The following is a 27,007-nucleotide window of genomic DNA, read 5'->3' as shown; positions in this document are numbered from 1 at the left end:
AGGCCACGGAACCATCCTCAGCCCTGGGGCCAATTTGCTCGAACCATGGAGCCATGGCTACAAGAGGAGGAGGAGAGAGAGAGGAGGGGTGGAGAAGGAGATGGTAGCTTCTTCTGTGTGCCCTGACCAGGAATTGAACCCAGGACATATGCTGGTCCAAAGCTCTACCACTGAGCCGACCGGCCAGGGCCATATGCTGGTCCAAAGCTCTACCACTGGTCCAAAGCTCTACCACTGAGCCGACCGGCCAGGGCCAGAGATGATATATTTTGTTCCTTATCTGACAGTTACTCCTTTAACAATTATTTCCTATTTTAGAATTTAAGGTCCCATAACTTCCTCATGTATAGTCTACTCTCCTATCTGGTAAGATGTTTTCAGCTACTAGTAACAGAAACCTTGACCTGAACTGACTCATACAGAAGGTGAACTTCTTATGTTCTATAACTGGAAGCTCAGAGTAGGGACAAATGCAAGGATGACTGATCCAGTGGTTCAGCAATGTCATGAAGGACCCAGGCTCTTTACCCTACTCTGCTCTCTTTGGGGCTGGTTTCTTCCTCAGGATGGTGAAAAAAATGGCTGCTTATATAACCAAATACAATAATACCCTAAAGAAGAAGAAAGGGTCTTGTCCCAGCCAGCAGTTAAATCCTTCCCTCTAGTCTGATTGGGCTGGCTTAGATCATGTTCTCGTCTCAAGCCAAACAACAGTTACCAAGGGACTGCACACTGACTGGCTGAGGCTAATGAGAATTCAGCTTAGTGGTTTAGGAGAGGTCAGCTTTTCCCTGGCATCCCAAGGTCACGCTACCTAAATAAAACTAGGGCTTTGGGCCTGACCAGGCGGTGGCGCAGTGGATAGAGCATCGGACTGGGATGCAGAGGACCCAGGTTCAAGACCTCGAGGTCGCCAGCTTGAGCGCGGGCTCATCTGGTTTGAGCAAAGCTCACCAGCTTGGAGCCAAGGTCACTGGCTTGAGCAAGGTGTTACTCGGTCTGCTGAAGGCCCGCGGTCAAGGCACATATGAGAAAGCAATCAATGAACAACTAAGGTGTCGCAACGAAAAACTGATGATTGATGCTTCTCATCTCTCTCTGTTCCTGTCTGTCCCTATCTATCCCTCTCTCTGACTCTCTCTCTGTCTCTGTAAAAATAATAATAATAATAAAAAGTAAAAAATAATAAAAAGTAAAACTAGGGCTTTGGCTGGAAAGCAAAAGGAGGCAGTGGATGCTGGTAGGCACAGATGTGTCTGCTTATTTCTCAGTTTGCTTAGGAAGAAAATGGGGCTTTAAAATTTCTACAGTTCATTACAGAAGAGAGAATAAACCTAATTTATCACTTCTTTTTTATGCACAGCTCCTTCATTCCCAAGTTCATCACCCACCTCTTCAAGTGCAAGCCAATTAGCATGGTGGGAGCGGAACAGGTGAGATGAAATTGGTACAACGTCTTTTCTTCTTGGCTTTGATTGTAGATCAAACACATATCTTTCCAGTACACATCTGCTTTAGAGAAATAAAATTGCTGATTTCCCCTATTTGGGCATAGTATGATGATCTGATGGCTTCATTTAGTCATCCATTTATTTAAACATTTTTTGTTGAGCACCTGCTTAAATACCCAGGCATTGTTCAAAGGTGAGACAGAAAAGATCTCTCCTTTACGATGCTTACATTCTAATAAGAAAAGACATAGTTTACAATTTAACTAAAAATTAGAAGACAATTTCAACATAAGCATGCTAAAGTGTATAAAATTAGGTCATGGGAAAGAGTATCTTCATGGCCTGAGGGAATAAAGGCTTTAGCTCTGATAGTGAGAGAGGGCTCTTGTGAGAACGGGGGCTTGAGAGGGTCTCTGAGAAAAGTGTCCAGGCGGAGGGCGCAAAGGCTCTGGTGATGTTGGACCCGATGGTTGGGGCGGAGACCACTTGACAGTAGCAAAGAAAGGCTTATCTTTTTGGTACCAAGAAACTGCTCACCTCTCCCAAGAAGGCTTCCTTGATTAGCCACACTCCCTTCACTTGGATTGTGTGCCTCAAGATGTCTCTTCATAGATGTGTCCCCTCGGCACTCATGAGCTGAGTTACATGCTACAGCCACATCACTTCTTTTCAGTTGCCACCTATTCAGACTGCCCAAAGTGTGAGCAGTCTGAGTTCAGAGAGCAATTTAAGCTACTTCTTAAAAAGAAACAATAATATTTAGCACCCAATTCTCTAAAAACATCAACTTAGATACAAACTATTGATATATTGATCATAAATGATTCTCATGTTAATTAAAATAAATTCTCTCCAGACCTCTACCTAGCAACACTTAGTTAACCTATTTCAGTTACTTTTTATATTTGAAGGAACTCAAAGCTACATTTTTAAATAAGAAGGTTATAGAATTCAAGACATTTCTTTTTTTTTTTTTAAGTAAGAGGAGGGGAGATAGTGAGATAGACTCCCACAAGCACCCCGACTGGGATCCACCTGGCAACCTCATCTGGGGCCAGTGCTCAAGTACCAGAGCTATTTTTTTTTTTTAATTAATTTATTTATTTATTTTTTACAGAGACAGAGAGTAAGTCAGAGAGAGGGATAGACAGACAGTAACAGAGAGATGAGAAGCATCAATCATTAGTTTTTCATTGCGCGTTGCAACACCTTAGTTGTTCATTGATTGCTTTCTCACATGTGCCTTGACCGCGGGCCTTCAGCAGGCTGAGCAACCCCTTGCTGGAGCCAGCGACCTTGGGTCCAAGCTGGTGAGCCTCGCTCAAACCAGATGAGCCCGCACTCAAGCTGGCGACCTCGGGGTCTCGAACCTGGGTCCTTCCGCATCCCAGTCCGATGCTCTATCCACTGCGCCACCACCAGGTCAGGCACCAGAGCTATTTTTAACACTTAAGGCTGACACTCAGCCTGACCAGGTGGTGGCACAGTGGATAGAACGTTGGACTGGGAAGCAGAAGACCTGGTTCAAGAACCTGAGGTCACCAGCTTGAGCACAGGCTCATCAGGTTTGAGCAAAGCTCACCAGCTTGAGCCCAAGGTTGCTGGCTCAAGCAAGGGGTCACTCGGTCTGCTGTAGCCCCCCCAGTCAAGGCACATATAAGAAATCAATCAATGGACAACTAAGGAAATGCAACGAAGAATTGATTTTTCTCATCTCTCTCCCTTCCTGTCTGTCTGTCCGTCCCTATCTGTCCCTCTCTCTGACTCTCTCTGTCTCTGCTACAAAAATAATAAAATAAAATAAAATAAAAAATAAAAGGCTGATGCTCATACCAACTGAGCTATCCTCTGTGCCTGGGGCTGATGTTTGGACCAGTTGAGCTACTGGCTACAGGAAGGGAAAAGGGAGAGAAGGGGGAGAGAGAGGAAGAGAGAAGCAGATGGTTGCTTCTCATATGTACCCTGACTGGGGATTGAACCTGGGACATCCATACTCTGGGCCAACACTCTATCCACTGAGCCACCAGCCAGGGCCTCAAGACATTTCTATAACTCCTGCTCTTCCATCAAATCAATTAACTTGGCAGAGGCTCAGCTCTCTCCCAGCTCGGTGACTTGCCCTCACACTGGGCTCTTGGCCATGCTGGTCCATCATGCATCAGGAAGATGGCAAGTTGGCATGTCCCCCAATGCATCATGGGTCTCTTTTATGAAACATCAGAGCCGGAGATGTAATCTCTGTGAATATCAGGAATCTCTTGAATCTGCTATGTGCCGTGTATGTTTTTGTACTCACTTTGTGAGTGGCCTTCCTAGGTATGGAAACTCATTATGGTATGAGCATTACAGTCCTGGGCTCCAGAACCACAGAGGTCGGAGGCTGAATCCTGCCCGTAACATAGCAACCGCGTGTCCTTGAACAAGCTACAATACTTAACCTCCCAGCACTTGAGTTTCCTCATCTACAAAATAGGGATAATTCTAGTACCACCTCACAGGGTCGTTCAAGGACTACACAAGATCGTGCACATAAAGTGTGGTACAATGTCTGGTACAGGGTCAGCCCTCAGCAAATGCCAGCTCTTACTGATTTAAGCTTCCTCAGACCAGGGACATGACTTTGTTTCTGCTTTCATGTCCCATCCCCCTGCATAGTAGCATCTAGCCAGTGTTTGCCACTGGCAGTCTGGCTGACCAGCTTTAGCCAGAGTCAAAAATACAGGGGTGGGCAAAAATAGGTTTATAGTTGTAATTCAGTAATTTATAAATAACAACACAATAATAAACTCTGTGGTTTGCATACTCACAACAGTAAACCTGCTTTTTTCCTCACCTTCTGTTGTCTCAGAAAATGTCCTGGGAGGTTGTATGGATTCAGACACGGACTGACAGTATCTGTAGCACTTCCGTGTTTTGAAATTCTTAACTCTTACAGGTCATAGGCATTGGACTAAGTCTCTCCATTAGGAACAGCAGCCTAACACCCCAACATGTCATCTCCAGTTTCATTAGCACGTGTTTACTGGAACTGATTCTGCTCACCTCACTGTTGAGTGTCATCGGAGAGGATGCGGAGTGATTACGATCTGTGTGTCTGGAAGGAGCATTCTCAGCTACTAGGTTTCTGTCTCTAGACATGATGCAGCCACTGGAACACAAAGCTGACTTGATGGAAACATGTCTTCAGGACAGTGCAGCTTTCCAGGCCTGGCTAGCTGATTCAGGGTCTGAGAACCTTGATGTTTTCATATTGTCACATAAATCCAAAATCATATCTTTTCCCCAGATTTTCTCTTTTTTAATAGAATGGTAATGCATGACCAGGCAGTGTTGCAGTGGATAGAGCATTGACCTGGGACACTGAGGACCCAGATTCGAAACCCCGAGGTCCCTGGCTTGAGCGCGGGCTGACCAGCTTGAGCATGAAGTCTCCAGCTTGAGTATGACCCCATGGTCACTGGCTGAGCCCAAGGTCGCTGGCTTGAGTAAGGGGTCACCGGCTCTGCTAGAGCTGCCAAGTCAAGGCACATATGAGAAAGCAATCATTGAACAACTAAGGAGCTGCAACTATGAGTTGATGCTTCTCATCTCTCTCCCTTCCTATCTGTCTGTCCCTATCTCTCTCCCTCTCCCTCTCCCTCTCTCAGAAAGAGAGAGAGGAAAAAAAAAAGAGAGAGAAAGAACGAATGAAAAAAGGAAGAATGGTAAAATAATCAGCTCAGACTCGAAGCCCATATCTTCAGAAAGATATCAGTTTAGCCAGTATTTACTCCTGCTTTGAGATGGGAATGAGAAAACCACCTGTGAAAGTGGAGTTTTACTTTCTCAGATCCCAGGCAAGTGTGAGTGGGTGATAAGGAGCATGGATTGCAACCAGCCCAGCCTGCGGGAGGGCGTGGCTGGGAACTAACAGCAATGCCCTTGAAGGAGCCATATGTAAAGTTCAAGGTTTTTTGTTTTGTTTTAAAATTTTTCCATTGATTTGAGAGAGAGAGAGAGAGAATAAAAAAGAGAGAGGGGAGGAGGGAGAGAGAAAGAGAGAAACATCAACTCATTGTTACACTTAATTGTTTAATTTAGTTGTGCACTCATTTGTTGTTTTTTGTATGTGCCCTGACCAGGGACCGAACCCGCGACCTATATACTGAGGCCCTGAGCTAGGGCCTAAAGTTCAGGTTTACCTGAGTCCATGCTTGTCCTGAATATCTGGGCTTAGAAACCCAAGCAGTCATGTAGCTTGAGGCAGCAGAACCATAGGAATCAAGAAGTTAACAAAGAGATGTTCATGGACTGAAACAGATTCTGCCTCGAGTCTTGTAGTGGCTATAATCCAAGCTTTAATAAAAACTGAAATGCTAGGATTTAGCCTAATCTCAGTTGACTCTGCTTTGCCACAAAGGTACTAGATCCTAAATTTAGATTCTACTTTAATACTTCTTCTGAAAATAGGGAAGGAGACATTTTCCTGCTCTTTATTCTCTTCCTGATTACTATATAAAGTGAATTATTTATCTTGGACCCTAGAGTCCTCTTGAGCAATTGCAAGGGTGTGTGGAATTGAACCATACTGGTATTTGTAATGTTTCTTGCTAGTGTGTGATTTTCAGAGGATCTTGTGGGATTTGCAAGATCTTTAATTAGTCTCATGCCCCTGGTTATCTATGACTGAGCACACGGCAGAAATGGAGTCCGTGTGCACAAACTTACCATAGGAAGCAGCACAATATGATGGAGGGAAAAAAACCCTGAGACTTGGGTCCAGTCCCCCTTCTGTTATTAACGGTCCCTTTGATCAAAGTAGCTGCTTCTCTGCTCTGGGTTCAGTTTTCTTTATGTTTAAATAAGAGCACACTGCCTGACCTGTGGTGGTGCGGTGGATAGAGCGTCGACCTGGAACACTGAGGTTGCTGGTTCGAAACTCCAGGCTTGCCTGGTCAAGGCACATATGGGAGTTGATGCTTCCTGATCCTTCCTCTGTTCTATCTCTTTCTTCTCTCTCTCTCTCTCTCTCTCTCTCTCTCTCTCCCTCCACCCAATAAAAATGAATAAATAAAATTGAAAAATAAAATAAAAAATAAGAGCACTGAACCACTTTCATACGCCCCTCCCAGTTGTATCATATTATAGACTCTAAAATATTTTGATCAGTATTATTCATGTCTATGAAGTTAACTTACTTTCTTTTGTATTATCTTTATACCTCATATTGATTTTTTTATTGTGGTGAAACATGCAAAACATGGAATGGACTTTTAACCATTTTAAGTGTACAGTTCAGTGGTATTAAGTGCATTGACATTGTGGTTCTATCTCCCCACCTCTAGACCTTTTTTATCTTCCCAGACTGAAACTCCATTCCCATAAACACAGACTCCCCATTCTATAGTCCCCCAGCTCCTTGCACACACCATTCTCCGTCTGTCTCTGTGAGTGTGACCACTCTAGGAATCTCATATAGGTGGAATCATACAATATCTATCTTATCGTGTCTGGCTTATTTCACTTGGCATGGCTTCAGGGCTTCTCTATGCTGTAACATGTTTTAGAATTGTCTTTTTAAGGCAGAATAATACTCTATTCTCTGTATGTACCACATTTTGACCATACAGACTTTTAAATTTATATAATTTAAAACCATATGTAAAGTATGTTTAAAGCAAAATTTAGATTTTTTTTTTTAATATGGAACGCTTCACGAATTTGCGTGTCATCCTTGCGCAGGGACCATGCTAATCTTCTCTGTAGAGAAGATTATACTAAAAATTGTTCCAATTTTAGTATATGTGCTGCCGAAGCGAGCACAAAATTTTAGTATATGTGCTGCCGAAGCACATTTAAAAATTTAGATTTTTAAAAAAGCTTAAACACCAAGGAAGGAAATAAAGATTACCAGATGATATGCCACACATGGCAGCTGGGAAAATGAGGCAGTCCAATGGTCGCTTCTCGGCAAATCTGTGTGTGTGGCAGTGTTTTTAAGCACTCCTTTCAAAATAAAAACAAAGCACATATTGGTAAAATGTAATACCCATATATGATAGATTTTTTTAAATCTTAGTAAACTAGATACATAAGGGAAATTGTTAAATCTGATAAATGGTATATACAAAACTTAGGAGAAGGTATAGATTACACGAGTAAATTCATCAGTCAAGATTATAAAATTAAGACCTGTACATTTCAATGTATGCAAATTTTACCTCAGAAACACTAAGCAGAGATAAGGAGTGGTTACAGTAGGGTTTCTTGGCCTTTGCACTATTGCCATTTTGACTCAGAGAATCTTTTATTCTGGAGGCTGTCCTGTGCATTATAGGGCCTTTAGCAGCATCTTTTACCACTACTCACTAGTTGCCAGTAACCCTCCCAATTTTGACAACCAAAAATGTCTCTCCAGACATTGCCAAATATTTGAAATATCTGGCGGGATGAATAGAGGGATGGATCATATCACCCCCAGTTGAGAGCTACTGGATTAAAGGCATAAATGAAGCAAGATGAGAATGACAGAATGGCCTGACCAGGCAGTGGCGCAGTGGATAGAGCGTTGGACTGGGACACAGAGACCCAGGTTCAAAACCATAAGGTCACCGGCTTGAGCACGGGGTTGCTGGCTTGAGCATGGGAACATAGACATGACTCAGAGATCACTGGCTTGAAGTTCAAGGTCACTGGCTTGAGCCCAAGGTCTCTGGCTTGAGCAAGGTGTTACTGGCTCTGCTGTAGCCCCCCCTCCCCATCAAGGCACATATGAGAATGCAATCAATAAACAACTAAAGTGCCGCAATGAAGAATTGATGCTTCTCATCTCTCTCCCTTCCTGTCTGTCCCTTTCTCTGACTCTCTCTCTGTCTCTGTCACACACAAAAAAATGACAGAATACCTTTAGTTGCTGCTGAGTGATGGGGGCATAAGGGATCATTGTATTATTGTGTTTACTTAGTATGTGTTTGAAATTCTCCATAATAACAAGATTAAAAATATAATAATACTGGTCCATTCATCTGTAATCCAAAATAAAATTTTATTTTGGGTCAACACAAAACTTTCATACTTCTCCAATTAAACTTGCTTCCTTCTAGATCTTCTGATTGTAGAACTTATTTTCAGAAAAGGTCAACTTTCTCTTTCCTTTAAAAACAATTTTGTTGATTGATTTTAGAGAGAAAAGGAGAGGAGGCAACATTAATTTGTTGTTCCACTTATTTATGCATTTATTGGTTGATTCTAGTATGTTCCCTGACCAGGGATCGAATCCACAACTTGTATTGAGATGATGCCTTAGCCAGCTGAGCTGCCTGACCATAACCCATTCTTCCTTCTTACGTGTGCATGTGCTTCTGCTCATTTGTAGACCTTACCTCCTTCTGCACAGCACGTTTCTTCTTTTTTTCTTTTTTCTTCTTTTTCCAAGTGAGAGGAGGGAGATAGACAAGACTTGCATGCGTCCCAAACGGGATCCACCTGGCAACCCCTGTCTGTGGCTGATGCTCTGCCCATCTAGGGCCATGCTCACAACCGAGCTATTTTTAGGGCCTGAGGCAGAGGCTCCATGGAGCCATCCTCAGCACCTGTCCTGATTTGCTCAAACCAATTGAGCCATGGCTACAGGAGGGGAAGAGAGAAAGGAGAGGGAGGGAGAAGGGTGGAAAAGCAGATAGTCGCTTCTCCTGTGTGTCCTGATTGGGAATTGAACCTGGAACATCCACACACCAGGACATCCACATGCCGGTCTGACACTTTACCCCTGAGCCAACAACATTTTTCCATTTCTAAAGAGCTTTCTGAATCTCTATTCTACCCAACAACTCACTCTTCTCTGGCTGATTACGCTCTGGCCCATCTTGATTTCTGTGATACCATCCTTCCACTGAGAACACGAAGCCTTTTCTATCACTCAGTCAAAAGGGTCCTTTGTGCCACACGGAGCCAGGAAATAGGCACGGGCATGCTCCAGAGGCGTTTATTGTCATCAGCATCATTATCAATGACCTAGAGATGGGAGGATCGAACAAGCTAGTGAAAGAAATGACTCAGTCAATGAAAAAAATTAAAATAAATATCATGCTTAATGGTTCAAATACAGAAAGATTTTTCTTTTGATTAGTAATAAAACAAAAAATTTTTATCACCATTTCTGCCCCACACTGCCCTAAAGTACTAGCCAGAACAATAAGACAAAAAATAAAATAGAAAATTTTTAAAGAAATAAAATGTATACAGATTAGAAACAAAACTGTCATTTTGAATAGAGAACATGATTGCAACAATATCCAAAAGAATTTATGGATAAATTATTAGAATATAAATTTAGAAGGGTTGCTGGATAAAACGTCAGTATTTTTAAATTTTTTAGTATTTCTATATACCAGCACAGTTTTTTTTCCTTTTTTTACAGGGACAGAGAGAGAGAGAGTCAGAGAGAAGGACAGACAGGAACGGAGAGAGATGAGAAGCATCAATCATCAGTTTCTCGTTGCGACACCTTAGTTGTTCATTGATTGCTTTCTCATATGTGCCCCGACCGTGGACCTTCAGCAGACCGAGTGACCCCTTGTTTGAGCCAGCAACCTTGGGTCCAAGCTGGTGAGCTTTTTGCTCAAGCCAGATGAGCCCACGCTCAAGCTGGTGACCTCGGGGTCTCGAACCTGGGTCCTCCGCATCCCAGTCTGATGCTCTATCCACTGTGCCACCGCCTGGTCAAGCTACCAGAACATTTTTATTGATTAATTTTAGAGAGACTGAGAGGAAGGGGCAGAGAGAGAAAAGCATTCATTGTTGTTCTACTTAGTTAAGCACTCATTGGTCACTTCCCTGTGTTCCCTGACTGGGGATGGGACCTGCAACCTTGGTGTTTAGGGACAACACTCTAAACAGCTGAGCTAACTGGCCAGGACATATACCAGGAAATTTTTAAATAAACAATTTAAAAATCAAAAGCTTTTAATGAAATAATTTACAGTAGCATCAGGAAAACATTAAATACCTAAGGATAAATTTATCAAAAAATGTGTCAGTCACCTGACCAGGCGGTGGCACAGTAGGTAGAGCGTCGGACTGGGATGCAGAGGACCCAGGTTCAAGACCCCGAGGTCGCCAACTTGAGCACGGGCTCATCTGGTTTGAGCAAAGCTCACCAGCTTGGACCCAAGTTCACTGGCTTGAGCAAGGGGTCACTTGGTCTGCTGTAACCCCACAGTCAAGGCACAGATGAGAAAGCAATCAATAAACAACTAAGATGTCACAACGAAAAACTGATGATTTTGATGCTTCTCATCTCTCTCCGTTTCTGTCTGTCTGTCCTTATCTATCCCTCTCTCTGACTCTCTCTGTCTCTATAAAGAAAAAAAAAAAAGTGTCAGTCTTCCACATAAAAAAGATACAATTTTTTTGATAGTATGATTCTTAATTATATATTTAAATTTAAAAACTTTTTTAAATTTTTCATTTTTAATTTAAGAGACATTAAAGACCTTTAAGATGACAAGGTAGGTAGCTAACGTTCCTAGATTAAAAGACTCAAAAGGTTGCAGATTCTTTCAAAATTAATTCATAGAATTGGTATAATCCCAATCAAATCCTGGCAGGGGTGGTGTGTGTTTATGTGTAAACTGATAGGCTGACTCTAAAAGTTAAATGGAAATACAGAAGGCCACGAATAGCGAAAACATGTCAAAAAAAGAGAACAGATTTGGAAGATTTAAACCTCAGGATATCAAGATCTAGTTTAATGCCATAGTAAATAAATAAGGCTTGGTGGTGCCAGCACCTGGGACAAATAGGCCGATAGAACAGAATCAAGTCCAGAAATAGAGCCACACATTTATAGACAAATCAAAGTCTCTCTTTTTCTCTTTCTCTCCCCCTTTTCCTCACAGTCCCTCCCTCCCTCTCTAAAATCAATTTAAAAAATTTTAAGACATTCAAGATGGGAAAACAGAATTCAAAATTTTCATATAGTGAATTGAAAAAATAGATCATAAAACTATGTACAGTATAATTATAGTTTTTTTTTATTTATGTATGGCCTGGTGGGAATTATGCCACATTTTTACTGTGGCTTCTTACTTTTTCCTGGGTAATGAGAATTATAACTAATGTTTTCCCTTTTATATTTGTTTATTTTCCAAACTTTCTCCAGTGAAAATGTATTACATTTAAAGTCAGGAAAATATGTCCATCGGAGGTGGCTAGTAACATTCTGTTTTCTCTCACAGCTGCTGCTGGACACCCATTCCCTGAAGATGGTCCTGCTCGATCTCCCTTCCATTGGCTCACAGGTGGTGAGGAAAGCACCTGCCAGTTACACTAAGATTGTTGTGAAAGGCATGACCCGGGCGGAGATGATCCTCAAGGTAGGGCTTCTGTCTTCCTGGGCTTTCTGTCTAAGGGGCTAGTTGCCTGATTGCTTATTCCAGGGAGTACTGGTTTCGAAAGCACAGACTAGGGCCTATCCACATCAGTCCCAAAGGATTGTCCACATTCTTTGGAACTAGATTTTAGCCTCTTCAGACATTGTCAAAAGACAGTGAACAGTTCCTTGGGGCAGAGGAGGTGTCAGTAAATCTTCCTGACAAGTGAACTCTTCACTGTAATAGGATTCTTTTGTAATAAGATTTTGCCGAGACTGGAAGTTGGGTGGGGTTGTCTCTGTGAGTCTCTCTGCTCCTCAGCAGAAATTTCCGGCCCAACTGTCAGTTACTCCCTTTCACACAAGCCTCTCTGGCTTTCCAAACTCTGCCACTCGACAAGAACTCCGAACAGATGTTTCAGTAACGGACCAATCAGTGGATGGATTTTCTAAAGTCCAATTTAACAAAATATTATACATGGGGTGATGCTGCGAACGTCTGGAGCCTTAAGCACCTGCATCTCATTTTAGCCTGTCCTCATTGAGAAGAGGGGAGAAAACGAGAGAATAAATGGAATAAATGATAATGGCACACTTTTGAAATCCAGGGCCTGCAGGCGCTTCAGGTCTGTCTCCCAAACAGAATGACTCCAACACTAGCAGGAGGAGAAAATAGCAGTGGGTCCGAGTGGTGGGTAGGGCCAGATGAGGGGCCTGTGCGACCTTGAGCTGATGGCCCGAGGAAATTGGAAGCAGCTTGAGAATCCGATTCTCCTGCAGCTGGGTCACTCACCAGGGAGGAGAACACGGTTTGGGGATTATCCACGGAGAATTTCTTTTTCTTTCTTTTTTTTTAGCTTTTCACAAATAACATATTTTCTCATGTTTCCTAAGTATAATATTTCCCTTAGTGAATTTGTACCTCGAGTACAAATATTTATAAAATAATTAACACCGGTTTTCCCAGGTTGGTGTGATAGGAAACACCTGCTGAAGCAGTCTTAATGTTATTCCCAGACAGAAAGTAATCTTAAGTATATTTTAATTGTTCAACAAAGAAGTCATTAAAGTTGCCTGTTTATTTTAAAGACAGGACTTTAGGCCCTGGCCAGTTGGCTCCCTGGTACAGCGTCAGACCAGCATGTGGATGTCCCAGGTTCAATTTCAGTCAGGGCACACAGGAGAAGTGACCATCTCATTCTCCATCCCTCCACCTCCCTTTTCTCTCTCTCTCTCTCTCTTTCTTTCTCTCTCTCCCTCTCTCCCTCTCCCCCTTCACAGCCATGGCTTGATTAATTCGAGCAAGTTGGCCCTGGACTCTGAAGATGGCTTCGTGGCCTCCGCCTCAGGCACTAAAAATAGCTGGCTCACTGAGTGTACAGCCGGTAGCTGTGGCCATCATTACAGTCGCCTGGCTTTTTGCAGGTTCGCCTTTAATTCGGACAGACGGTAATGAAACTGCGGAGCCAAGAACTGGTGGGCTATTAACCTTTATTCCTAGCTTGCACTCATCAAGCGAGTAAACACAAACACACTGGGCTCCAAAACCCACTCATTTAGTGCTCATAAAGCTACTGACACATCCGAGTTTTCCTAGAATCAAAGGCCCCCACCAGTCTTATCCCCTCCGGTTCCCCATCTCCCTTCTCGTCTCTGCACAAACTGGCTTCTCCTTCAGCACCCAGCCGTCTTGACTGCCTCCTCTGCCACCCATGCGGCTTCTCCTCCCTGCAACATGGCCTCTCCTCTCTCCTGGAACAACGTGGTCTCCTCCCCAAAATGGCCTCCTAACTCCTCCTTTTAAAACTTTTCCCCAGGACAACCCCTCTTCCAGCACACATTAACATAACCAAGCCCCTTCCCAAGCAAGAAGGTAATTAACTGTATCACATGATAGCATCATCACGTGAACAGTGACCATCTTTAACAATAAGAGTGAGCATAAAAATCACATTACAGCTAGTGCTCGACTTATGACCACGATTGGTTCCGACAGACTGGTCATAACACGATTTGGTCGTAAGTTGAGTAGGCTATATGTACAGTATTGTGAAATGAAGTTATAAAAATCTTTTAAGTCATATTTTATCATAATTTCCTTTCATTATTGTTATATGTCATAATTTTCTTTGTTCATTTTATGCCATTTGTATCATCTCTACACCATTTTGTTTCTTATTTTTACATTCGTCAGGTTAAGTAAAACACTGTATTACCAATACAACTGGTTTAATATTTGCAAAACGTACAAAATTACAAAATACAGGTGCATACAAAAATACAAAATACAGGTGTAAAAAATACCATAGGAAACATTTTCCCAATTGCAAAACGTATCAAAATATATAAACATGTACGAAACATTTTATTGACCTCTGGTGCTTGGCTGTGGATTGTTGATGTCATCATCTGAGGCAGCAGTTGGGGTTACCGGAGTTGATTTTTTCATAAACATGGTGAGCTTTGTCTGAATTATATGTTTCTTTTTTTCTTCATAAATTTCACGATATGGACAAAACACATCGTGCGCCATCTGTTCAATCCTTGCAAATCATTCGATGTTTGGGTCCATTGCTTCGAAATGTATAAGAAGTTTATTCAGTAAAGATAAACCTTCTGATAATCCCTTAGTGGTGAACTTTCTTTCTGGCTTCTCCTCTTCTTTCTCTGCTTCTTTCTTCCGTACTCGCTGCTTCTCCAGTAACTCGAACACTATGCATTTGGAATCTTTTCTTGAATCTCTGGAACCAGCCAGTGCTTGCTACAAATTCTTGACTGTAAGCTTCTCCAGCACCCTCCTTCAGAGTCTGAAATAGACTTCTCGCCTTCTTCTGCACAGTAAAAAGACTTAATGGTGTTCATTTTTGAATTTGATCTTCCATCCAAATATATAGCAATTTCTCCATTTCATGGATGGGCCCGCTTTGTTGCTTTGTTATAACTGTTGATCACATGGGTGCAGAACCTTTCACAGCTTCACGAATTCTTTCTTTATCTTTCAAAATCATCGACACAGTCGAATGTGATAACTTCATATCACGTGTGATCACATTCACTTTATTTCCGCCTTTGTACTGTTTAATTACCTTCATTTTCATGTAGAAATGGATGGTCTTTCTTTCCTTCTTGGCAGGCTGAGGCGTAGACAAAGACAATTTCCTCTTGGTAGACATCTTGGGAGGGGTTTGATGAAAAATATCCAAGACACAAAACACAAATTGCTGTACCGAGTCTGGGATAACAGTTGAAATGGTGCACGCGGAGATGGTAGTGCTGCCGGAAGCTGGTCTGCACTGTCGTACGCCCAGCTGGGCAACGCTTGTGCTGCCAGACGCGGAGCAGTCGTGACTAGCGATTGTGGTCGTAAAGTCAAATGGTCGTAAGTTGCATAGGTCGTAAGTCAATCAATACCTGTAAACTTATTTGCCCAACACTGAGCAATAGAGCGATGCATTGCCCCATAGGGGGCTTGCTGGGTAGATCCTGGTCAGGGTGCATGTAGGAATCTCACTGCCTCTCCTGTTCTCACTTAGATAGATAGATGATAGATAGATAGATAGATAGATAGATAGATAGATAGATAGATAGAAGGATAGATAGATAGAAGGATAGATAGAAGGATAGATAGATGTTCTCACTTAGATAGATGATAGATGATAGATAGATAGATAGATAGATAGATAGATAGATAGATAGATAGATAGATGGAAAAAGAAACAAAGACAGGACTTTATCTTTGTTTCATGAATTCTATACTTTGAAATAGAAGACTGACTGTTAGATGTCTCTGCTCAGTTTCAGAGTGAGTGACTCCTTGCCACTCTGAGCTATGTGCTCAAGAATTCAAACCAGAGCCCGTCTTCTGGAGGAAGAGACTCAGACACCGCATTTCAAAACCAAATGGAAACGAATGTGAGGACTGTGGTGCTGTTACCTTCCTTCTGCTTATATATTACTTGGATGTAGTTAAATGAAGTTCTACCGTTTCAGTCTTGAAGAGAGTGAGGCAGCTTTGGGGTTTTTGTTTTTGAGAAAATCTACTTAAATCAGTGCCTTTTGCTGCTCAGTCCTCAGGAAATGATATGTTAAGACACAAGGAGCAGGTACCTCAAGACCACGAAAGGTCTCCAACAGGAGACCCTCTAAATACAGTGTTTCCCAAATGATCCTGATGTTTAAAAAATCACCTGGGACCCTACCCAGGCCTCTGAATTAGAACCTTCAGAGGAGGGACTTAGGAATCTGCACTTAAAAAGCAATCCAGCCTGACCAGTGGTGGGCAGTGGACAAAGCGTCAACCCAGAAGGCTGAGGGCACTGTGAGCACAGACAGGCTCATCAGCATGGGGTCACTGGCTTGAGCAGGGAATTGTCCACATGATCCCAAAGCTCACCAGCTTGAGCCCAAAAGGTTTCTGGCATTAAAAGACCAAGGTCATTGTCTTGAGCAAGAGGACACTGGCTTGGCCCCTGTCAAGGCACATATGAGAAGCAGTCAATGCACAACTAAAGTGACGCAACTACAAGTTGATGCTTCTCACCCTTTCTCTCCCTGTCTGTTTCTCTGTCTCTTTCTTTCTCTGTGTCTCACCCTCTTAAAAATTAAAAATTTTTAAAAAGCAATGCAGGTGATATGATTGAGCAAATTTAGGAAATACTGCTCTAACTGAATGTCGAGAGAAAATAGGCCATCAGGACATTGGTGCATCCGAGGCTGCTGCTGCTCAAGGACAGCTTGCAGAGTCCGTCTGTGGTCGGCATGCGGGTCAGCATGCGGCCCTCCAGACACGAGCTCTCCTTGAGCGCCTGCTCTCGTCTCTCTCCCTTGTAGGTAGTGATGGCCCCTCACGAACCCTCGGTGGTGTTTGTTGACAACTACATCAAACTCCTTACGGACTGCAACACAGAAACCTTCCAGAAGATCCTGGACATGAAGGTTAGTGAGGGTCCCGTTCTGTCCACATACACAGCCTTCTCACCCGCAGTGGTTCTTACCTGGGTGGTGGGACATGGGCCCCTGGGGAGCTTTCTCAGCACGCTTGTGCCTGGCCCGTGCTGCACACCACATTCTAAGACGCCTTTGGAGAAGGATCCCGGCACATGAACTTCCTGATTCCTCCCTGCCTAGTCGGAACCACTGCTCCCGGAAGGCATGGAATGGAGAGGGTCTTACTGCCCCACCCAGTTTACCTAGCCTTTCTCTCTCACCCTCGTCTTTCTGTCCCACCCCATTACCTTTGTTTCTTCCTCTGCTTGTCTCCCAGGCTCCTGCCCAGGGCCTGGAACTCCCCTGAGGATAGTGGTAACCCTCAGCCCAGAGCGATCATAGGCTTGCAGAGGCCGCACTTGGGCCTCGGGCCTTCCTGGGGTTGACCTCAGTTTGTCCTCTCTAACACAGGGGCTGAAGAGGAGCGAGCAGAGCAGCATGCTGGAACTCTTCCGCCAGAGGCTCCCCACCCCGCCCTCGGGGCCCGAAGGCTCCAGCTCACTATCCCTGCTGGCTCCCACCCCGGAGCAGGAATCATCCCGCATCCGCAAACTAGAGAAACTGATTAAGAAGAGACTGTAGGATCCGTGGCCAGCACCCCTCAGCGCCCAGCACCCTGGGAGCCCAACCTGACTCTCAAACGGTTGACCTTCAAACTTCCTGGGACGTTTGGGTTGTTGTGTCTTTCCCATGCCCTGTCCATTCCTGTCCTAATCAGAGAAGCCAACCAAAGGCCAGGTTTAAAAGGCTTTTGATTCTGACAGTCTCTGATTTCTGCAGTAGCAGCAGCAGCACTGGGTGAGAGGTCCCTGCTCTTCACTGCTGATTCTGGGCGGCTCTCAATGGGTCCACTTGTCACTGACTGTAGCCTCCCTCCCTCTGGCATGTGGCCCTGTGCCCTCCATGCACCTGTCCAGGCGACATGGGTGACAAAGCGTGGAACCCACCCTTCCTCCTGCTGCTGCTGTTTGTTTGACGTTGGCTCCAGGACCTAATAAGGAAGTGGCAGATTCCAGGTGTAGGAGGTTAGCCTTTCTTTATGAAGGAAATGGAAGCAGGAACACTTTTCCATGTAAACTCATTTGGGGACATATTTTGCTTCTGGTACTTTTCAGCTTGGCCAAGTCATCCCGCCTCTTCCTCACCCGTGCCCAGGGCACTCTCTGTGGACACCCGCAGGAATATCCCCTCCGTCGCTCGGCCAGGAGGCTCACACATGCCCGGCCTTGGGAGCAGTGCCCTCTGTGCCATGGGCCCCTGGCCTGGTGTGGGGCAGAGCCACGTCCAGCTGGGATTCTGTACCTGACTTCTAGGGGAGGGACTGCCTTCTGTGATGGGAAACCAGGGAGTTTTCCAGAAAAATTGTCATAGGCTTTCTCCTCAGATAGAGCAGTGGGATAGCGTAGGAGGCCTGCACCCTCTAATTCCCTTCCTACTCACTTATTTTCTAATACAAAGTACCTTGCAGAATTACCTGACAACAGCAAAGGTGATGTTCGATGCCAGAGAGACATTACTTTATTACTAACAAAGAAGGACCTAGCACAGCCCACAACGCACCCTGACCCTGACCTGTTCGTCCTCTCCACCATGGGCCCTTGGCCGGTGCAGTTCTGCAGGAGAGAATTGCCTCCCAGGACGGTTTCGATCCTCACACAGAATCCTGCAGCAGGCCAGTGGTTTACCTGGTTCACTGGAAACTAAGCCTCCATTAACTGTGACCATGGCCTCAGGCTAACCATTAGTCTCAGCATTTGTTCAGGTATTATGAACAGTTTGTTGGCTAGGTAGGGAGAAGATGGAGCTTTTTACAAAGAATGACCATGTCAGGCCTCAGTATAAAATATAAAATTGGGCCTGACCTGTGGTGGCACAGTGGATAAAGCGTCGACCTGGAAATGCTAAGGTCGCCTGTTCAAAACCCTGGGCTTGCCTGGTCAAGGCACATATGGGAGTTGATGCTTCCAGCTCCTCCCCCCATCTCTCTCTCCTCTCTCTGTCTCTCTCTCCTCTCTAAAATGAATAAATAAAAATAAATAAAAAAATTACAACCTTACCTGTTTAAAAAAAAAAAATTTAAAAATATATATATATAAAATTGGGATATCAAATAGCGCTCAGGATAGAGGAAGTTTCCTAAAAATTCATGAAACTTGTGACAGCCATATAGTAGGATATTAAGGTTTCAAAAATCTGACCAGAAACTGAGTATCTTTCCCATTCTTACCTCCCCACTGTACCCACTGTGCACTGTTCCCCTTCCCTGTCCATCAGCCTTTGCCCAGACTCAGCCCACTGGCCTCAACTGTCATCCTGGGCCTCGTTTCTTCATCAGCCTCCAGCCTATTCTTTTTTCTTTTTCTTTTTTTTTTTAAGTGAGAGGAGGGGAGATAGTGAGACAGACTCCTGCATGCGCCCTGACCGGAATCCACCCAGCAACCCATTTGGGGCCAGTGCTCAAATCAACTAGCTATTTTTAGCACCTGAGGCTGATGTGCTCAGACCAACTGAGCTATCCTCAGCGCCCAGGAAGAGGGGGAGGAGAAGGAGGAGGAGAGAAGCAGATGGTCACTTCTCTTGTGTGCCCTGACTAGGAATCGAACCCATGACATCCATATGCTGAGCCAAGGCTATCCACTGAGCTAACTGGCCAGGACCATTTTCCAGCCTATTCTTGCTGGCCAGTTTGACTCATGTACTGATCATCTCAGATTTGAGAACATTGAGGAGAAAGTAAATGATGGAAGAAAGAGGTGTGGCCTAGCTGAGCTCAATTAGGAAAACGAAGGCTAAATACGAAAATGCAGGAAGCAGGGGTGAGCACCTGGCTGCTCAGCAGCTGGGTTCCGTGTGCCCGTCACTCAGTGACATTACATAGCCTTCACTCTGCACTAATGTTCCCTGTCCGCTGATTAAGGAAGGGGCAGTGGGCCTGTCTCCAGACTGCATAGTCACTTCAGCCAGCGGCTGTCAACCCGGGAAACTGGGATAGCCAGAGGGCTGCTGCACCTGTTTTTTGTCACTCGGTGTTTACAGATCCACACTTCTTTTTTGATTCGTTGGTGAGGAGTCATTTTCTGGATGTCTCCCTAATGGCGCTGAGCCCTGTTTTCCGCCGGGTGGTGTCACAGCCAGGGAAGTTGCTTTTGTGATTTATTATCCTGTCAGTAATCTCCAAGGAGTCAACGGATGTCAGTAGGAGTTACATGTTAAATGTCTCGTTGATGGGGTCAGGGCCGTGTGTGCATCCTGTGAGGAGAGGCTTTCTCAGCTGAGGGGCTGTGGCAGAGCCACCTGGGGCTCTTACAAACAGATGCCTGGAGGTTCTGAATGAGGAAGCCTGGGGTGGGGTGGGGCCGGGCACGTAGGTTAAAAAGTTCCATAGGTAATTACGTCTTCTCCTTGTTAAGAACCATTGTGATAGAAAGAAATCTGCTTTATTGAACAGTTCCTATTGCACATTTTCATAAATGTGTCTTTTTTTCTGGCTCTCTAAGCAAGTGAAGTTACCATATAAATGAACTGTTACCAACACAGTAAAGATTCTTTGCTGATAGCCAGCAGCTTGAATTTTAAACTCGTGTTGATAGTAGGGACAGTGCCAGAAACTGTGCTGCCCCCATACCGACTAGGAGTCCCTGTTTTGGTGAACCAACCCCAGAAAGAAGGTTTATTTATTACTGTCACTGCACAATGACTTATAAAGGAACAGTCATTTTTAAAAACAGTAGCTCACAGGCCCTGGCCGGTTGGCTCAGTGGTAGAGTGTCAGCCTGGCGTGCAGCCTGGGTTCAATTCCCAGCCAGGGCACACAGGAGAAGCACCCATCTGCTTCTCCACCCCTCCCCGTCTCCTTCCTCTCTCTCTCTTCCCCTCCCGCAGCCGAGGCTCCATTGGAGCAAAGATGACCCGGGCGCTGGGGATGGCTCCTTGGCCTCTGTAAAGCCAGAAGCCACGGCCAAGGCCACCATCACAGCAGCCCAGCTCATGCAGGTTCGCATAGGATTCAGAGAGTTGGTAAAGAAACAATGGAGCCACAAACTGGTGGGCCATAGTCTTTAATCCTAGCTTGCACCCAGCGGGCAAGTAAAAATACACACTGGGCTCCAAAACCCAATCACATTCACATTCAGTGCTCACAAAGCCACTGACTTATCCGAGTTTCCTAGAATCAAAGGTTTCTAGCTCACCAGCCTTATTCTCCTCAGTTCCCCATCTCCTTCCTTATCCCAGATACAAACTCTATACAAACTGGCATCTCACTCAGCACTCCGCCATCTTGGCTGCTTTTCCTGGCCTCCTCCACGTGGCCTCCTTGCGCTGCTGGCTCTACTTTCTCTGCTCTCTCATGCTAACCTCAGGAACCAAGAGCGCAAACTCCCGTTCTACCCCCACTTTATGCTGTAGCTTCACAACCTCTAATCCAATATACAAAGTAGGGAAGTCCCTAATACAAAGTCACTTCTCTGAGGCATGATTGGATTGTACCACCCTACATCAAAAAGGGTAGGAAAGGCTTAATCCCAAAACCAAGCCCCAGGCTACAAGGATTCTGCCTGCCTTTAGCCCACCCCCAACACACATTAATATCACCTGGGCGACGGCCTCCTCGTGTCATCTTTAACAAAGTGAGCATAATACATTTTATCTGCCCAACAGCCTCTGCCCCAGGCGCTAGAGTGGCTCTGGTCGCGACAGAGCGACGCCCCGAAGGGGCAGAGCATCGCCCCCTGGTGGGCGTGCCGGGTGGATCCCGATCGGGCGCATGCGGGAGTCTGTCTGACTGTCTCTCCCTGTTTCCAGCTTCAGGGAAAAAAAAACCAAAAAAACAAAAAACAGTAGCTCACAACTCTATTTTTAGAGCTAAACTTAGATATTGTTTGTTCGTCTGATTTTCTGTAGCCTCTTAAAAAAAAAACTGGTCTGACCTGTGGTGGCGCAGTGGATAAAGCGTCAAGCTGGAAATGCTGAGGTCGCCAGTTCGAAACCCTGGGCTTGCCTGGTCAAGGCACATATGGGAGTTGATGCTTCCAGCTCCTCCCTCCTGTCTCTCTCTCCTCTCTCTCTCTCTCTCTCCTCTCTAAAATGAATAAATAAATAAATAATTTAAAAAACAACTGAAGTCTTTTTATGTGGTGAGAATAAATATTAGTAATTTACAATTGATAAAGAGTTCGCTACTGCTCCTAAGAGCAGGTGTAGGGTGCCCAGGCTGCAGAAAGTGCTGTTTGGTCATCACAGGGAAACAGAAAGGAATGGTGTTTTGACTTCCAAATTCAGTTCTGTCCTTGAGGCTAATTCTCCCCACTCCTTTCTCTCTCTTTTTTTTTTTTTTTTGTATTTTTCCGAAGTGAGAGGGGGTTGGGAGGCAGGCAGACAGACTCCCGCATGTGCCCAACGGGGACCCCCCCACCCCGCATGCCCTCCAGGGGGTGATGCTCTACCCATAGCCATTCCAGTGCCTGAGGTGGAGGCCATGGAGCCATCCTCAGCACCCGGGCCAACTTTGCTCCAATGGAGCCTTGACTGTGGGAGAAGAGAGAGATAGAGTGAAAGGAGAGGGGGAAGGTAGAGAAGCAGATGGGCACTTCTCCTGTGTGCCCTGGCCAGAAATCAAACCCAGGACTTCCACACGCCAGGCTGACACTTTATCGCTGAGCCAACCGGGCAGGGCCTTCTTCTCTTGAAGAACAAAGAATCAGTAACTAGGACCTTGTCTACCACTCAGAAAAGGGAGCCCATTTTCCCAGGCCTTGGGTGACTCCTCTGCGCAGACCTAACAGGACAGAGCCGACTGCCAGAAACCAATGTGAAAGGCGGGCGAGCGGGTCTGAGGCTGCTGCCCAACATGAGGGATGTCACCAGCTCATCCTGAAATGCCATTGAACAAGGGAAACTTGTTCTCCATTTATGGAATGTTAGGGGAAATGCCCAAAGCTCGCAGCTGGAAATGCAATCCCTCTCCCTAGGAAGAGAAATCTCCAAAATAACTAGCTTGCTTGAGGATGAAAGCAAGTGTTTCACACTTGTCTCCCAGTGAGATTGCTAAAAATAAAACGAGACCTGCACTCGGCCACCTCGGCAATGCCTTGGAAACACCGGCAGCTGGAGAGCTGGCGCGCGTCAGGAGTACTGTTGCCGTGTATATAGAAATGAAAACTTCCAGTCTCATTCTAGTAATCAGAATAGATGGTCTCCTGGACCCTCTGAGTTCTTGACAGTTCTCTACCTACGGGAGGTATCAGTTTCCTTAAAATAAAGAGGTTGCTTTTTCGTGTAAATAGCTTTCATATTCCCCATCTGGAAGTAATTTCTTGGTGCATATTGGAGCATAAAATACTACAGTTAATTAAAGTATTACTGGCTGTCATTTGCTGGGATGTATTTCCTTACTGTTGACAGATAACAGAATGGACTATAGGAAAGAATTAGCAAGCCACAGAAACCTCAGGCTCCCCTCTGGGCATTTGCCCTTCTCTCTAACCCCAACCCTAACCCTAACCCTTCCCTGCTGCCTAAAGAAGCAGTGCACAAAGCAGTGCGATCCTCAGCGAGATCCCAGCCAGTCCAGCTGCACTGGAAACCTCCCTGTAAATATGTATAAAGTGCCCTGCTGCTGATTTGGAAACCTTCTTGCACTCTGAATTTTATCCTGTTGACTTTCCCTTCTCCACCTTACTATTCCAATCATAGCCTGCTTTTCCATGTGAATACCAAGGGATTTCTCTCCTATACTCAGTAAATTAATCCTGTTTCCTTAAGAGCTGGGTGGGCATTCTGCAGTGAACTTTTTGGGAAGTCTGATGTTTCTTCCAGCAGTGGAAAATCTTCCGTGAGCTCAGCTCCAAGATCATTACCCAGTTTCCATCCTTGATTTACACTAGCTCCCCACTTTAATAGGGTAGCCAGGGATCAATCCGTGAGAAAGAAACATTCCATATAACCCACCTGGAAGAGCATCAGTGCAAGGTGATCTACCTGCGAGGTTTTCCTTCTCACCTACATAACCGAGCGTAAAGCAGTGGGATTCAAAAAACATGCCCATTTGAAACAAAAGCAGCCTTGGAATTGGAGACTTCTAGAGAACACCTGGTCTCCAGGTCAGGTTCTGGCACTTTGATGTTGGGCAAGTCATTGACCCTCTGAGCCTCAGTTTCCAAGATCTATGAAAGGGGATTATAATGAATAGGACCATGAAGTTCACACAAGACCAGGTTGCATGCACATGCTCTGGAAGCCGTGAAGCAATCTAAGATGTGTTGTGTTCATTGTCACTTGCCAAGCCTGAACCACAAGTGGCCAGCCGGACTGGGTGGTTGGTGTATAGCACTGGGTGGCTGGAGGGCTCGTTTTTTCCCCTGGGCAGGCTTGAAGGAGACGGCCACATGACAGCTGCTGTGTGTGGGCTGCATCTGCAGCAAGCATCAAAATATCTAGTCTTTGCCTGACCAGGCGGTGGCGCAGTGGATAGAGCATCGAACTGGGATGCAGAGGACCCGGGTTCGAGATCCCAGCTTGAGTGCGGGCTCATCTGGTTTGAGGAAAAGCCCACCAGCTTGAACCTAAGGACGCTGGCTCCAGCAGGGGTTACTCAGTCTGCTGAAGGCCCGCGGTCAAGGCACATATGAGAAAGCAATCAATGAACAACTAAGGTGTTGCAACGCGCAATGAAAAACTAATGATTGATGCTTCTCATCTCTCTCCGTTCCTGTCTGTCTGTCCCTGTCTATCCCTCTCTCTGACTCATTCTCTGTCTCTGTAATAAATAAATAAAAATTAAAAAAAATATATCTAGTCTTTAACTTTTTCAGTTATGATTGTGATATCCAATTTACTTAAGAGTTTTAGCCTGACCAGGCGGTGGCGCAGTGGATAAAGCATTGGGTTGAGATGCAGACGACCCAGGTTCGAGGCCCAGAGGTCGCCAGCTTGAGTGCAGGCTCACCAGCTTGAGTGCAGGGTCACTCACTGGCTTGAGCGTGGGATCATAGACATAACTCCATGGTCGCTGGCTTGAAGCCCAAGGTCACTGGCTTGAGCAAGGGGTCACTTGCTGTGCTGTAGCTCCTCAACCCCCATTAAGGCACATATTGAGAAAGCAATCAATGGACAATTAAGATGCCGCAATGAAGAATCAATGCTTCTCATCTCTCTCCCTTCCTGTCTCTCTCTCTCTCTCTCTCTCTCTCTCTCTCTCTCTCTGTCACACATACACACAAAAAAAAGTTTTAAAAGACTCCATCTTCATCCTGGCTGGATAGCTCGGTTGGTTAGAGCACCATTTTAATGCATGGCGGTTGCCAGTTTGATTCCCAGTCAGGGCACATATAGGAATACATTGATGTTTCTGTCTGTCTGTCTCTCTAAAATTAATAAATACATTTTAAAAAATAAAGTAAAAGGACTCTCCATCCTCTATTCCTCTTGTCCTTAGCAGCTGCTATCTCCATAGCATTTAGGGATAAACCTGCAGCACTGAGAAGAGCCTCCTCCCTCGTGGTGGGGCTGGCCTACCTGTTGTGGAAAGCATGGCACATTTCCTCTGAATGCAAATTAGGAGGGTAGCTGAAGGTTTCCTTCCAAAAATTCCTTTCAGCTATGGTGTCGGGTGTCCACAGACCAGGCTTCAAGTGGCCATTCCTGGCAGGGACAAAGTTCTTGATTATACGTTTTTGGGTGATTTTTTTTTTTTTACCTACAGTGCCCAAAAAACTCTTAAGAAAAATTATCTTGGAAGAAGCTGGAAAGCTTGAGGTTCACCAGCTATTTGATAAGTTTATGATTATCTTTCAGAGAAGTCTAGCGCGTCCCCAAGGCCAGCGGAATCCCTGTAAGCATCGGGAAAGGACTCATCTGGCTCTTCCAGTCCCCTCTGGGGATAGTGAGGAGAATGCTGGGCAGAGAGTGGTGTTAGAGTGGAAGCTGTTAAATGCCTCGTCCTCTAGGAATGTTTATCCCTTCATCTGAGGGCTCTGGTAGCTTCTGCTCGATAAGCAAATGGAATTTACACAATCGCTGGGCCTCCTCCTGTTTTGGATAATTTTTCAACAAGTGAGAGAAATTAAGAACAGTTTCTCATCAAACCTGCCTCGACCTCTGAGGCCAAGAAAAGTATTTGCAAAGTGGGTTGCCACTTTCAGGGGTATCTGGCGAAATGGCGACAAACTCAAGCTTTTCCAGTTTGTTTGCTTTGTGCTGATGGGAAAGGAAGGCTCTTCTTGCAGAGGGGAAGAGTACCACGCATTCCACAGAATTCTTCGCGAACTCAAGAAGCTGTGATCGGGCCACTGGACAGCTTTAGCAGGCAAATGGAAAAAAGATCAAATGTTGTATAAAGAAAACATGAATTGGCCCTGGCCGGTTGGCTCAGTGGTAGAGTGTCGGCCTGGCGTGCAGGAGTCCCGAGTTCAATTCCCGGCCAGGGCACACAGGAGAAGCGCCCATCTGCTTCTCCACCACCCCTCCTTCCTCTCTGTCTCTCTCTTCCCCTCCCGCAGCCGAGGCTCCATTGGAGCAAAGATGGCCCGGGCGCTGGGGATGGCTCTGTGGCTTCTGCCTCAGGCGCTAGAATGGCTCTGGATGCAACAGAGCGATGCCCCAGAGGGGCAGAACATCACCCCCTGGTGGGCATGCCGGGTGGATCCCGGTTGGGCGCATGCAGGAGTCTGTCTGACTGCCTCCCCATTTCCAGCTTCGGAAAAAATGAAAAACAAACAAACAAAACAAAACAAAAAAGAAAACATGAATTCACACAGACAACCCCACAGCCTCATACCCCTGCCTGTCTCATCACTTGCACTGCTCTTAAAGGATCCCAAGTGTTGGCTAGCTATGTTGTCAGAGTTGGTTTTGCCCTGCTTAGTTGTCACCCCTGCCACTGTCTGGCATGCAGATAATATCTTTGATCATGAGGGGGACAGAGGCCTGGGCCATTCAATGCTGTCTATATACCTTGGGAGCAAGGAAGGGGAGGAGAGGAAACTCGTTACTGATATTTATTGCTTTTCAGATACATTATTGTTGCAGTAATATAATGTTATAGTAATTAAATATATAGAAATATAGAAAAATATGGAAGATATATAGAATAGTCAGGATATAATATTAAAAGCAACTAAGGAAATTAAATAAAGTTATGCCATCTGGACAGGAATTAATATAGTGTGTGCAGATATGATAAACAGACTGTGCCTTTCGGGCAGGGCTCAGTTAGTGTGTG

The 27,007-nt window shown here is 45.1% G+C and overlaps 1 protein-coding gene and 1 pseudogene across 1 annotated transcript in view; one reads left to right on the top strand and one right to left on the bottom strand.

The window, feature by feature from the left end:
* VPS53 (VPS53 subunit of GARP complex) overlaps window positions 1-17,536 on the top strand; it is a 181,072-nt gene extending 163,536 nt beyond the window's left edge. The window contains exons 19-22 of the mRNA XM_066363548.1: window positions 1,364-1,433; window positions 11,669-11,806; window positions 16,633-16,737; window positions 17,200-17,536. Coding sequence (XP_066219645.1) covers window positions 1,364-1,433; window positions 11,669-11,806; window positions 16,633-16,737; window positions 17,200-17,370 — 484 coding nt within the window. The 3' untranslated portion in view covers window positions 17,371-17,536. The remainder of the gene's footprint in view (window positions 1-1,363; window positions 1,434-11,668; window positions 11,807-16,632; window positions 16,738-17,199) is intronic.
* On the bottom strand, window positions 7,128-7,253 carry LOC136396536 (U6 spliceosomal RNA; annotated as a pseudogene).
* Window positions 17,537-27,007: the final 9,471 nt, after the last annotated feature.

This window comes from Saccopteryx leptura, chromosome 2 (genome assembly GCF_036850995.1).
Source record: "Saccopteryx leptura isolate mSacLep1 chromosome 2, mSacLep1_pri_phased_curated, whole genome shotgun sequence".
NCBI lineage: Eukaryota > Metazoa > Chordata > Mammalia > Chiroptera > Emballonuridae > Saccopteryx > Saccopteryx leptura.
This window is presented reverse-complemented; position numbering and strand designations above follow the sequence as displayed.